Raw genomic sequence first — 14195 nt, 5'->3', positions numbered from 1 at the left:
AATTTTGCGTCTGGTGGTCCTTTAAAGGTTCAGGCCCAGCAGGAGATGTTTTTACTACCACTGCATTTCTTTATGAAGTGAGTAGCTTAATGTGGTGTGATTTGTGTCTTAGGGCCAAAATAATAATCAAACAAGCCACAAAAAGTCCCTACACACATATTAATTTATTCTGAATGTAAGAAAGAGAAACATAACAAAAGACTGACTGCACAGACAGGCCTAGTACTTTTCTTATCACAATATATCAATACAGATATATTGCACAAACAGATTATTTGAATCGATTTAAATCGGTAAATATAGCAGGATCTAATGAAATTTCCACAAGTGGTTTACAATATGAAATTATAAATGACACATTTCTGGCATGTAAATTATATGGTGCCGTCTTTTCTTTTCTTTTTTCCATGAAAACAAGCCTGAATTGTTTTGAGAAATGTCTTTCGTTTTTCATAAAAGGCTGTTTACAAGTCGTGTTGCTGGCTTGGGTAATGAAAGGCAGAAATATAGCTATTTTACATATGGCTACATCTCAGTCAGAAAAACAACATGCATTTCCTCACATTGACTACAGACATGTGTTTGACAACCAGAAACTGCCCACTGTTTTGAACAAGATATCTATTGTTTTAGCATGTGAAATTGAGCTTGAAAAGAGTGTTTGTGATGTAAAAAAAAAAAAAAGAAAAAAGAAAAGTAAATAAACCCTTTTTGGTTTGATATTGATTGTACTATCTAATGCAATGACAATGTGCATTTTTAGGAGTGACTTGTGTAGCTAAATGCTTTTGGGAGCCATTATGTGTGGACTGTGGAGGGAAAGGAATAGCGCTCTGGCCTTTAAGGCAAATAGGTGAGTTACCTGGGAAGAAGTGAAAACTGGCTTGTCTCAAGTCTTGTAAAACTCTACAGAGACGTGAACTGGGGGTAAAAGAAATAAGTTTTATCACCTTGACCTATACCTTGCATGCCACACTCATCCTGTCAGAAAAACGTATTCCGCTAAAGTTTGGGCTGGTCATTTGATGTTCAATATTTTCTGTAGATATTGCCAGATAATGACAGCAAAGGGCAAGTTTTTTTTTTTTTTTTTTGTCTTCTAAGTGATTTTTAAAGTCTTCTCTGGCGCCAGCTGTTCTAAAGTTCTGAGCGAACGTCGCATTCTTCTACATGTGGTATGTTGAAATTATGAGGCCATATCATGTTTGTGTGCTCAGCTGCTTCCAGGTTGGATTGCAGGTTTATGTGCTATGTAAAACACCTGTTTGCAGCAAACCTGAAGTTTAATTATATATGTGTAACTGGACGTGCTGATCCGGCTGTCCCTTCATCGTGATAAATGGATCTTAGTGGACACCATTCAATCGCATACAGTATTATACAGAGTTGTCATTTCTGAGTCAAAAGTAGCCACATACAGTAGCTTCAACTATACAATTTTGTGCTGTATTGAAAGAATCACCTGAAATGATATTTGACAGCCCATCATTCTGATCTATGATGTTCTGGGCATGAAAAGAAGTAATCTCTGATCTTTTATAGCTTTCTTAAACCTTCTGGCCTTCAGTTGCCATTGGTTTCTTATATGACAGTGGTGGGCACTTTCTGCTTTTCCTGTGGAATCTTTAGTGAGTGTGAAGATGCCAGATAACACCTTCAAAAAGCTGCTGACAGGAATCCGCTTGTTGGGGAGAGTTTTTTTTTTTTAAACAGCAATGGTCTGGATTTTAATAGCTTACATCACACAGTTTTTACTTCACCATGAAAATCTAGACTTTAGAAGTCTTTATTCCACTTGAATGAGGAAGATGATGCAGGTGTTTTAACAATATTGTATAGGGTTCTATTAAAAAAAATGAATGTATGTTCAGAAGAAATTCTTCTAGTAAACTCACCTGTACATATTTTTGCATATCTTTACAAGTAGTGTGCTGACTTTGTCAAAGCTTTATGGTGACAAAATTACTAATGTAACAAACATGTCTTATAATCGATTCTCATTGCAATGCACTACAAAATAAAACAACACATAAAAACAATTTATAGAATTTGCATTTTATGGCGATTTCTGGTTCACAAAACATATTTTTGTTGTTGTAAAATTGTAGTGAGAGGTTAGTCAATTTTGATGTTACCACATAAAAGATAAACTGGGGGGGGGGGGGGGGGTGAATCAGTTCTTAAGGTTTTTATGTTTTTGTTTTTACATGTCTGTCTCTGGTAAATGTGGCACCTCATTCATCAATCAGTAAAAAAGGTATATCTTTTGATTATTTCTGCATCCCTCCGGCTCTTTCTTCCAAGCTGGATCTTGCTGTTTTTCTTCCTAATTACAGGACTCTCATTGGTCAATGAGCTGATTTTGCAAGAGCCAATCCCAATAAGGCTAACAGCAAGCTCCTGACATATGACATGCCTTTTTGTTCTTAATGATCATGGAGCTCCTTAAAAACGTTGCCATCCACCACAGAGGGTTTGAAGGGAAGTGCAGGGGTTTGTGTGAAGAGCTCAGTCTGCCCCCTTCAGAGCCAACCAGCAACTTATAAGTATTTTCAAACATTTCTGCTGGAACAGGTAAGTGCTTTTGACACGTTCCTTTTTCTGATAGTGAGAGTTGCCAAAATACTCTTATTAGATTAATGTTAGGTCGAGTTAAGACCACTGAAATTACATTTTACTAGTAAGATGTTTTGCTGGAGTATCTCATATGGATTGTCATATCTGTTATTAGTCATTATTCAATATGTGTTGTATTAATATAAATATTTATATTTAAAATAATTATATCTGGTCATATTGAAGAAATCATGCATGGTTCAAAAGTTAAAATAGTTCAATATCATTTAAGAATAAACTATTGAAAAAACCCTGTCAAGCACTATGTTGAATCTTGGAATGTCCCTGAAATGGCCACTCTCTCAAGTGATAATATTTGTTTTCAGGACTCAATAAGCAAGAAAAATGGCCAGACTTACGCTATCTGTAATGATCTGTGGAATGGCTCTTGCAACTGTCTTTATGTCAGGTGAGAATTCAATTTCATCTCACGTCTCACATAATAATGTCTTAAGCATTAGAAAGCATGAACCAAATGAATTAGAAAGCTCTGAAACAAAACACATTAGGTTACTGTAACTGCAGAAACTTCAAAGTATTTTACAAACATAATTTCTAAGAAAACAAATGAGCATTGTGTATTGTTACTCTTTTTGTAAACCCTTTTGTGAAGACAAACAGTTTCCGTACAGGAAAAGGCCAATCTTGCTTATCAGCCAACTGTACTTTTTTCCATGAGCTATAAACATCTAAAGAGACCAACTGGAGGTGCAGATATATGCCACAAATAATGTTGCACGTATACAGAACATTTTACATCCTTAATTTTATTTTACAGGAGTGGTAATTATAGCAGCAGCCTCTGGGCTGGTTCCCCAATCTCTTTGTAGTTTAACAGGTACACTTGCAGGGGGTCCCGGAAGTTTAAGCCCCATTTTAAAGCACTTAGTGCTCTCAGAGAGCCAAGACAGAGCAGTAATCACTGGAATAAGACAAATCCTTCGCTGACGGGAAAAGTGCCTGCTGTGCACCTGCAGGAGCATATTAGTCAGCTCTCGGTTGGCATTTTCCTTATTTTCATAAGTGTGACATTTGTTTCATAACAGTTCAATTCTGTTTTTTCTTTTCTTTTGCAATGTGTGACAGACTTTCTGAATGCTGGTCCTGTAGGGCGCAATAAAGACGGTGAGTTTTGAGTGTTGTAAATGGCAGCGATATACTCTAATGTGAGATAAAGCCACAAAACATGAATCATTAAGTTTGCACACTTAAATATGAAGTGGTTCGTTGTTTCATATATAGCTTCTCTTCATCTTGGCTCTAAAATAGAACATCCTTCTTCTAAATATATCATTTTAAGTTATACATTTAGAAACGTTAACACGTCGTAGTTATGGATACGTCCTGTGATACACTGGCTAAGCAAAGAATCCAAGGATTCTTAAAATTGCAATCAAATATAGACTATAGCATATTTTATTAAACACACTACCGTTCAAAAGTTTGGGGTCAGTATAATTTTTTTTTAAAAGAAATTAATATTTTTATTAAGCAAGGACACATTAAATGAATCAAATATTACAGTAAAGACTGAAAATATAAAAAAATATTTTTATTTTAAGTAAATGCTAAACTTTGAAGAATCCTGAAAAAAGAGTGTGACATCAGCCACAAAAATATTAATCAGAATATAATAAGAAAGGATTCTTTAGCACCAAATCAGCATATTAAAATGATTTCTGAATGATTTCTCATGTGACACTAAAGACTGAATGATGCTGATTTTTTTTAAAATTAAAATTAGATTTAAAAGAACTAATAATATTTCACAAAATATTAAAGTTTTTTTTATATTTTATTAAAAATGTATATTTTTATAGACTGTCAAAAACATTAAAATGTCTTACTAACCCCTCACTAACCATGAGAAATTTAGCATTTGCATTTAGTCAAATGTGTAAACTTTTAACTGGTAGTTTAAGTTTACATCGTGCCATTATGTAAACCCAACATTAGTTTTGCCTAAAAAAGAAGCACCCATAAAAAGTATAATCTATAGGTATATTTACATAAAAAATCCTTTCATTAATCATTTAAATGAAGTATAATTGAGACATATACTTCATATGAAAGCTGAATAATAAGCTTTCCATTGATGTATAGAATATGACAATATTTGGCCGAGATACAACTATTTGAAAATCTGGACTCTGAGTGCAAAAATATCGAAACATTGAGAAAATAAGCCTTTAAAGTTGTCCATTTATGTTCGCGATTGTGCTGCATTCACTCACAAAAATAATTGTTTAAAATATTTACGGAAGGAAATTTACAAAATACATAAAAGAAAAATCAATAATTTTGACCCATACAGTGTATTGTTGGCTATTGCCACAAATATAGCCGTGCGACTTTGACTGGTTTTGTGATCCAGGGTCACATATGTTGAAACTTGCTTTTGTCATGTGCTGGTTCAATTATAGAGGGCGTTTCTGAGGTAAAGAGAGACAGCATGTCATCACTGAAGAAGCTGGTCCGCAACAGGAGGAATGTTGCCTATTACAGAAGCCAGCCTGATTTCTGGGGCTGGTATAAATACTTCATGGAGACCAACAACCAGGAGGGAGTGAGTAACAAAAGCAGAAATTATCAGTCATGATCACAGTCTTTTTTGAGACTTTATGGAATATATTTATTTTAAATAAGTTAACTTTCTTGAGAGATGTTTTCAGAAAATTGCGACAAGTGTAAGTCAATAATCCCAATCTTGTTTCTGTGTGATTGCCTCTAAAGGTAGAGGACATGGATCGCATGTACCTAGTTTACCTGCAAAACAAACACAGAGTAGAAGAGGGCCGCTCTTACAACCATTACCTTACGCACCTGAGCGAAATTTACAAAGCCTGCGCCAACTCCGACGACCCAGACTGCATTGCAGAATCCACCAGCAAACCCAAAGCCAAGATTGTCATGCCTGTTCCTGTGAGGCAAGCTTCTGTGACGGTGTGCAACCCTTACCTCGACCCATACTGCCTCTATGGTGTTAGACCAAAAGCTGCAGAAGAAGAGCCTTCCCTCGCTCCAGCGAAGGTCCCTGCTCCGATTCTGTCCCATCTACTCCCTCTGCCTCTGAAAACCCCACCGGCTCACTACTACTACGCTCCGGTCCTGGAGCCTTTCCTGCCGGCTGAGCAAAGAGCAGAGCTGTTGCGTATCTGCAACCCTTCAGACACAGAGTGTCTGCAGTACCACCTGCGTGCTGCTTATGGCTATAGGCCCTCGATCGGCCCTCTGCCCTCGTACGCTCACCTTGGATGTGATCCTACCAAAGATCCTTACTGCCAGCCCAAGCTGGTGGCCAGATCACCCTCAGGTTTGTATCACCTGTACCCCTCCTGTAACCCCGCCACTGACCCCCTTTGCGTCACCAATGTAGTTGCACCTGCAGCCCAAACTGCAGAGAATTCAGAAACCCCAAAAGAGAAGTTTTGCAATCCTTTGTTTGAGGAGGGCTGCAACCCCCTTACAGCTGCCAAGCTAACTGGACTCAGTAAGCCTGCCTTGGAGTACGCTCCAAGAGATGAGCCTGCGCCTCTCAATCTGGCCTGCGACCCTCGCTACGATCCATATTGTCTGATTGGTGGAGCCGCTGCTCTCAGGAAACCCCCTCCAGTTCTCCCAGAGTTCCAGACCCGTCACCATCTGGGCGTCCGTGGGAAGACCAAGGAAGGTCATGACTGCTACATGTTCTACGATAAGGACTGCACCCCGGTGGACAACCAGGACCCGAAGGCCAGTGCTGCCAGTTCTAAACCATTTTGCCACCCGTACGACCCCAACTGTGGGAGGTTTGCCGCTCAACCGTTCACTCAAGCAGAGGCAGCAAAGACGGTCAAAGATGGCATCATTGAGCCCCATCCAGACTGTGACCCAGAAATCGATTACAACTGCCGCCTGCGCAGGGCAGAATCCACAGGTAAGGAACACAAAGATGAGCCGGCCCAGCAAGAACAAGGTCACGGCAACCCTCTCCCTGAACATGTGGCTCCAGAGTATCCAGTTCCACGATTCGAGGACTTCCTGAGAGGATATATGGGTGGCTACAAGAAATGAGAAGAAAAAATGGAGCAGAACTTACAAATTAAATCATGCTTATACAAATGTAGCAGAGGTTTAGGTCTATGCAAAAGAAGAAATTCAGGGTCACTCAAGAATAATTTTTGCATTGATGTTTTAGAAACTATAGATTAACATTAATTTTTTTTTTCTGAAATGTCATGCTGGGAAACAAATCAATAGATTTGAGGGTTTTGTTATTGATAATAGTATGTATTTATGTATTAATAAATAGTGTAGGATTATGGTACGTGAATATGTCTTCAACTGATACTTAAATCTGTATGTTACATTTTCTTTAGTTTTGTTATCAGATCCCTTTTATATATATTTAATGTAGCTTCAACCACTTTGATGAAAACAATGTCTTTCTCGTCAGCATTTTATGCTTCATTATTTCAATAAAAAATAAATTACTTGAAATAAAACATTGGTGTTTTTCAATTCTTCTTGGAGTATGCATTAAACTAATACTGTGACATTAGTATACGGCTACATATAGCAATCTATGCATTCAAAAATTTGCATTTAAAAAAAATAGATACTAAGTTCACGTTACACACTGTGTGATTTATATAAAAGTCACAACACCTGATATGATATATTGGTACATCTCTTATGACAAAAATGAAAGTATTGAATTGTTAATGTTACTTGAAATATGCACCTGCAGAATCAACACATGTAAAGATAATGTGTTATGCTATGTCAGGCTCAACTTGATGAAAGAGCTCAACTTGAAAAAAAAAAAAAAAATCTCCTGAGGGTAAATAAGTCATTCACAATATAACCTTGCATGCCAAGTTACATATACATTTTTTTGTGCTTCAATATATAGGCCTGCTGTAGACAGTAAAAAAATATCTTTGTGGAATAGAAATGTAATTAATTGTGAAACCATGATTTAAATCACCCACAACAGCATTTGGCCAAAAGATCCCTCAGGCAAATGAAAAGTGAGTGCACTTGATGACTGTTTTAAAAGAGCTTGGCATGCCAGTACATTAATGACTACTCACACAGACAGTGAACATGTTGAAATATGTATAAACTGCAAGTGCACTGCAAATATATGCCACTCTTAGAAGGTCCCTCAGCGGGCAAATCTACGTTACCTAAAAAGGGAACTGATGAAGCACACAAAACATAAAAATACCCTGGATTATCCAACGCTCTCTCCAAGGGACGCATGACAGACCTTATTGACAAAATTCATTCTGACAGGCAACTTGTGTAAAAGTACTAGAAATCAGTGAGGATATATTACCCAGATGCAGACTCAGCAGCATCGCATGTTCATACCACTGGCATGTCTGTTGTGGTTCTTTCCTTACTGTCTAATTGGCCTTAGGTGGGCTTTGACAGGGGATTGAGCAAATGCTATGAGGCTTTGAACTGTTGCTTAATGCCTCAGTCAGCATGAGTCCGGTTTGTGCTGACTACACCTCTCCATGGCCTGCATACCTGCGGGACCAGCTGAATGTCATTAAGTGGATGGGAAAGAGCCCTGAATGGTAATGAGGGTAAATATGTCCTCTGCATAAGCAAACAGAAATTAGCAGTGTACTTCTGTGTACTGCTGCATTCAGAAGTGCTGCAGAGTTTCTCATTTTAATGTGGTCAGTGAGTGAGTTTGTGTTTGAAACACTGTATTCTTGAAAGTGACAGATCTGGCCTTGAACAGAGATTTTGATGGCACTTCTGTAAAGTGAAATGTGGCCATTGAAAAATGTATGAATGCATATGAATGTATTTTGTAAACATTCACACAGAGGGCCCTATCTTGCACTCAGCGCAATTGACTTTGTACATCGACGCATGTATCATTCCTATTTTGCACCCACGCACAGCGGACTTTTCCCTCCACAGACGCACGTCGGTAAATTAGGGAATGAACTTGCGCTTTGCGGGGGCGGTTCAGCGAAAAGAGGAGGCGTGTTCCGGCGCAAAAGTTCCCTGGTGCTATTTTGCAGTTTTAGAAAACACTGCAAAAGTTCCCTGGTGCTATTTTGCTGTTTTAGAAAACACTGACCAGGAAAAACCTAGTCTAAAGTCAGTGGCGCGTTGCGCGTTAGTCATATGCTATTTTAAGGGCGCGTGCTTGGCCATTAGGCCTATGTAGCGTATGCACAACGCGCATACACTTTGATTCTCTAATCTAAACAGACGCAGCAGTTTTCATTTTTGCAAATCATACATTATTACAACGAAAAATATGAACACACGAGGGAAATCATTGTGGTGTCCATGAAGATGTGAAAAAATAGGCATAAATCTAGATTACACATTTACCCAAATTATTATACGCCTGTTTAACCGAAGCTAATTTGGGTGGGTTTCTCCCATCATCCCCATACATTGTCACTTCTCTGTTTTATGGCCCTGACGAGAACGTCGGTCTCCTCGGCTGTGAACTGCTCTTTGCGTGCGCCTGGCAAATCCGCCGCTATAATAGCAATCCGCCAGGGAACAAGTGCGCCTGCTCTTAAAGGGAATGTGAGAGGACGCTCTGATTGGTTTATTTCACGTTACGCCCAAACCACACCTATGAATAATGAAGGTACTTCAGACCAACCCATTTTAGATTTGCGTCGGGCGCAAGAGTAATTTATCCCGCCGGTATAGCAACAGCGCCCAGGATCCGCCCACAAAGTTACTTGTGTTTCGCGTTTGATACTTGTGTTTCAGATCGTTAAAATAGGGCCCATAGTCTGTAGCCTATATGTGTTGTTAACTGAGTAAAACTGACCACAGACAAATCAGTAGAAAATTTTACTTTTATATTTATACACACATATAATTGAAAAAAAAAGAGTATATATATATATATATATTTATACAAAGTTCATATATAGGGCCAATTGTAAAATAAAGCACTGATGTATTGCTGTTTGGTGCTGTTAAATTACAAATAAAGTTTGACTTTGACTAATGTTTAGCCCTAAAGGAGCTGCGTCTGACAACGATTTTCAAACCAGATGTTACATGCACCTTAAAATCAAAGGTCATAAAAAAAGGGTCATATATTTACCTAAAACTGTCCATTTTAAGTTGGCTCATGTACTGAATGTGACCTTTTGCCAAAATGAGAGATGCCCTAGTTATATGAACAGTTTTAACTACGTTAATCTCTCTGGGTGACATACTTACAGTACAGAACACTGATGACAGTTTCTTTGTACAGAGCTTCAAATGAAAAGGTGTCTGTGCCTTGCAGGCAAACCTGCTGGGAAAAAAAGCATAAATATCAAAGACTTCAGTATATTTATACATTTATAAATGTATCTTGAAAACGCTAAAATGTTTTTATTTAAATTCATAAAGTTGAATTTTAGTGTGATCAAACCTTGTGAGAGAAGAAGAGAAGATTGTCAGCACTGCCGTGCATAAGATATACACCACGTCCAACCTCCTCATACAGGCTCTGAAGCATGTGATGACATGGTGCAAAGGCTTGACAACCCATGAGGAACATTTTCAACTGTTGGCTCAGATGGAGTTGTCTGGTACGCTTCAGGTTATTCTCAAAGATTTAATTTAAGATATAGGCCTAGTTGTAGTTTTGTTGCTTCTCTAGAAGTTTGACAGTCTGAATCACTGTAACACGACCTACAAAACTACATCCTGATTTTCTGAATTCCTAAATGTAATTTCTTACTGGTACTAGAGGAACAGTAAATTATTACTTTAAATAACTTTAAACTATGCACTTATATAATGCATTTAAAAAATGGGGAATGATATGAAAACTTGCATTCCAATGATATCAGACAGATATACTTAGTTTACATATGATGGTGTTTCGAACTATGCATTTTTGACCCTGTGGGCTTTTAAAGCACACTTTTCACACAAAACTAGGACTGCAGATATATAAACCGTAAACAAAGCAGTTGATTGCTTACCATTTTGAATATCAGTCACTTTCTTCATTCTAGTTAGCTTATGTTATTATGAAAATATTTGTGCATTCAAATGCTCAGGTAAGATGAGGTCAAATTATAACAGCCTTCTGTACCGTCTTGACTTCTTTGCTCGCTTTCATCACTTTCGCTTTTATTCTTGTGCACTGACTTGTTCGCTAAGCTGAACAGCCAATCCGAGTTCTCTCTCTCTCACCGACGGCCCGACTGTGATTCTACATGCTAAATCGGCCCAAAAAACCCGTCGGCATTCGACTAGAGCCAACTGTGTGGAACACGACCGACCGTCGGCTTGGTGTGGCCCGGCCTTGACAGTGGACTCGGATCAGAGCTGTCATTTTTGTGTCATAAATTTTTTTTTTTGCCCCAGTGTCCACCACATTTCGAATAATATAGTCTATTGCGTTTGATTGTGTTCTGTGATGGAAATGGGATTTTAAACATTGTTGTCTTGCTAAGGCTAATTTAATCAGTTAGCATGATTAATTTGCATTAACTAACCTAAATATACACAATTAAATAATATTTTATAACATTTACCTTAATTTCACTTCGCACTCTTCCGATAAGCCTGTAAAAAATGTTGCTGCCTTAAATTTTCAAGTACAATCAACTTGGATCTTAAGTAATTTCAACTTAAATTACATTAAACTGAATTTGTTGAATCTAGTAGACACTAACTTTTGAAAAAACTTTATTTGGCAAAATTCTTTGGTCAAATGAGCCTGAGATAGATAAATGTTTATTTTATTTCACTCTTTGTTTTGATCATTATAGTTTTAAACATGCAATTATTTATATTTTCATGATGGATTTACATTTAACATTAAAGGTGCAGTATGTAATATTGACAGTTAGCGGTTGATATCGGTACTGCAGTCCAAATAAAAAATATTGGACAGTTTTTTTTTTCCGCCTCCTCCCCAGTCTCAGACTCAACGCTCACGCGGGTTGCCAGTATGAGAACACACAAGGAACGAGTGCAATGCACAATGAAGGCGACGAACAAAGTCATGTCTATTCTCAGAACAAATTAAAACAAACACAACAGAATTACTGTATATAAAAGCTATTCACATGAGCATGTTTAAACTAAAGGATTTTTACTTTGATTAATTTGATACGCTTCTCCACATAGGAAGAACAGACATGCCAACTAGTTACTAACCTGATGCAGACTCATAGCTGAAGTGGACTGATAGCGTCTTGTTCTGGAGCGAGGTTTACTTAAGGTCACGTGAAAATAAGCAGGGCAGCCAGAAATCTGCACCAATAGCGTGCTGCAGTTCCATTTTTCACCACAGATTTACATTGGAAATTTGTGGGGCACTGTAGAGTGTGGGAGGGCTCCGAGACCGGCATAATGACGCTTTTCCACTGCATGGTACGGTACGGCACGGCACGCTTTGGCGCTTTTCCACTGCATGGTACGGTACGGCTCGGTACGACTCACTTTGTGGCGCTTTTCCACTGCATGGGGTACGGTACGGATCGCTTCGGCTTGCTTTAAATGGTACCACCTCTGTTGAGGTTCCAAGCGTACAGTACCGATACTAAAATGTGATGTGAAAATGTTGCACCCCTGAAAAAGGGGGAAAATAGACATTAATAAATGAGAAGACACAGACTCGTTGTTGTCTGTGCGTCAAGCTGTATTGGCTGTGTGAACTAATTTCTTTCTTTTTCAACACAATATATAATAGAGAATTGAATGTATAAATCAATACATTAGTTCACATTAATATGCAGACGAGATCAGCAATGCATAACAATGTAGGCCTATCACAACAGTCACCATAACTGTAATTTAAATACATTTTTGTACACATTTTTATAACTTCACTTTTATAACTGTGAATTTGTATAAGCACTAAACCTGCATTTTTAACATTCAGTCCTTTATCAACTTTTCAATAACTTCTTTGACACTAAAATACAATTGAACAATATTTCAGCAGTCAATTACCAATAAACAGATTAACCATGTATACAAAAAAAAAAAAACATGGACTATGTTCCACATAACACATTTGCTCCTAACCATTTCAGTTAATAAATGGTATACTTTTACATTAACGTTACAGTTATACAAGGACATAAGATACATTCAGTTTTACCCACAATTTCCTCATGGTTAGCATGTCAATTTCAAATATGATCATTAAACCATCAAACCTCACATTTTTCACATATGTTCAGAGAAATAACCAGCTTTACAACCACTCTGTAGTCTTAACTCATGACAGAAATGCATTAATAAATAGTCCATACCTGGAAAAGGGGGAAAATAGACATTAATAAACGAGAAGACACGGACTCGTTGTTGTCTGTGCGTCAAGGCGTCAAGCTGTATTGGCTATGACGCACAAGCACAACATAGTTTGTGTCAGCTACTGCCTGCAGCATTTGATTTCCCTAGTGGACATTTCTTGAATTACACTTAATTTTTCTTAAACTCACATAGCCTACCATATTGTTTAGTATTGCATAAATCATATTGATCTTTTTAACCACACAAAAACACTGCAGATCATTGATTGGTCAGACAGAATCGTCACTAACAGCTCATTGTTTTTGCGACATAGGACACAAACCTACTAGATTTAAATAGCCAGTAACAGTAACCGCTGTAGCACCTGTTTTTAAGCTACTTGCTTGACTTGCTTGAAGAAAAAAGAAAAAACATCTTCCAAAAAAGAAATGGCTGAATCGTGGTCAGCGGACGAAGTGACGTTCCTCTCGTTGGTTGCAGAGGAGCGGATAAACTATAACGATCAGTCTATAATCCCACCCACTTTGAAGCATTAATTGCAGTGGAAAAGCAAACAGAGCTATAGCGAACTGAGCCGTGCCGAGCCGAGTCGTAGCTACCACGCAGTGGAAAAGCGAAGCGAGCGAACCGTTCCGCGCTGAGCCGAATCGTAGGCCTACTGAGCCGTACCGTGCCGTAGCCTACCGTGCACTACATTTTAATATCCTGCTCACTTTACGACTTAAAATAGTCAAGAAATTCCGAAAAATATTTGTTGCGAATGCAGAATACATTTATACTTTTATTATTAATTCAGTGCATATAGAGGTCTATGTTTGAATGAATATTTTGCCCATTTGACCTGTCCATATAGACAAGCCGCGGCTGGGTGAATTGGCCCCCAATACTGTCTGGGCGGAATCACACAGACCAATACAAAAACGTACATTCCGACACGGAGCACATATTTCAAAGTAGAGTAACTGGCTGTAGCATTGTTTTTCAAAGAAATAAGTAGGCTATGTGAACTTAGAATGTTTCCTAAATATCTGCAAACATATTATGGTATGTTTGTGCTTTAGGAGTCAAAAAGTTAGGCTACATACAGCACCTTAAAAGTCTGGGTCTGTTACAAGAGTAAAACAAAAACAATAAAACAAAATCTACATAAAAAGGCATTTGAATAGCTTAAGTCAATCACTGCAACCAGTGGCGGAGGCAGGATTTTTTCATGGGTGGCCAGTGTCTGCTACATCATAAATAAAATACATACAACAACCCCTGTGGAAAAAAGAAGGGGGAAAAAAGTCAGAAGTTAAAGAAACAGGTTCCAGACAGTAAGCCAGCTG

At 38.0% G+C, this 14195-nt stretch overlaps 1 protein-coding gene across 1 annotated transcript; it reads left to right on the top strand.

Annotated features, from left to right (window-relative positions):
• The first annotated feature begins 2409 nt into the window (after positions 1-2409).
• On the top strand, positions 2410-7092 carry and2 (actinodin2). The gene is made up of 5 exons (XM_079613188.1): positions 2410-2574; positions 2943-3025; positions 3703-3741; positions 5040-5182; positions 5350-7092. The coding sequence occupies exons 2-5, from the start codon at positions 2962-2964 to the stop codon at positions 6667-6669; spliced, it is 1566 nt and encodes a 521-aa protein (XP_079469314.1). The 5' UTR covers positions 2410-2574; positions 2943-2961; the 3' UTR covers positions 6670-7092.
• Positions 7093-14195: the final 7103 nt, after the last annotated feature.

This window comes from Phoxinus phoxinus (assembly GCF_949152265.1).
Source record: "Phoxinus phoxinus genome assembly, chromosome: 5".
NCBI lineage: Eukaryota > Metazoa > Chordata > Actinopteri > Cypriniformes > Leuciscidae > Phoxinus > Phoxinus phoxinus.
The sequence above is the reverse complement of the archived record's forward strand: the minus strand, read 5'-3'. Positions and strand labels throughout refer to the sequence as shown.

What these genes read in the sequence shown, in the direction of transcription:
- and2 (XM_079613188.1), top strand. Translation starts at nt 2,962, where the DNA reads ATGGCCAGACTTACGCTATCTGTAATGATCTGTGGAATGGCTCTTGCA. An exon ending in TGCAACTGTCTTTATGTCAG is followed by an intron (nt 3,026 to 3,702) that starts GTGAGAATTCAA and finishes AATGTGTGACAG; the next exon opens with ACTTTCTGAATGCTGGTCCT. An exon ending in TGTAGGGCGCAATAAAGACG is followed by an intron (nt 3,742 to 5,039) that starts GTGAGTTTTGAG and finishes GTTCAATTATAG; the next exon opens with AGGGCGTTTCTGAGGTAAAG.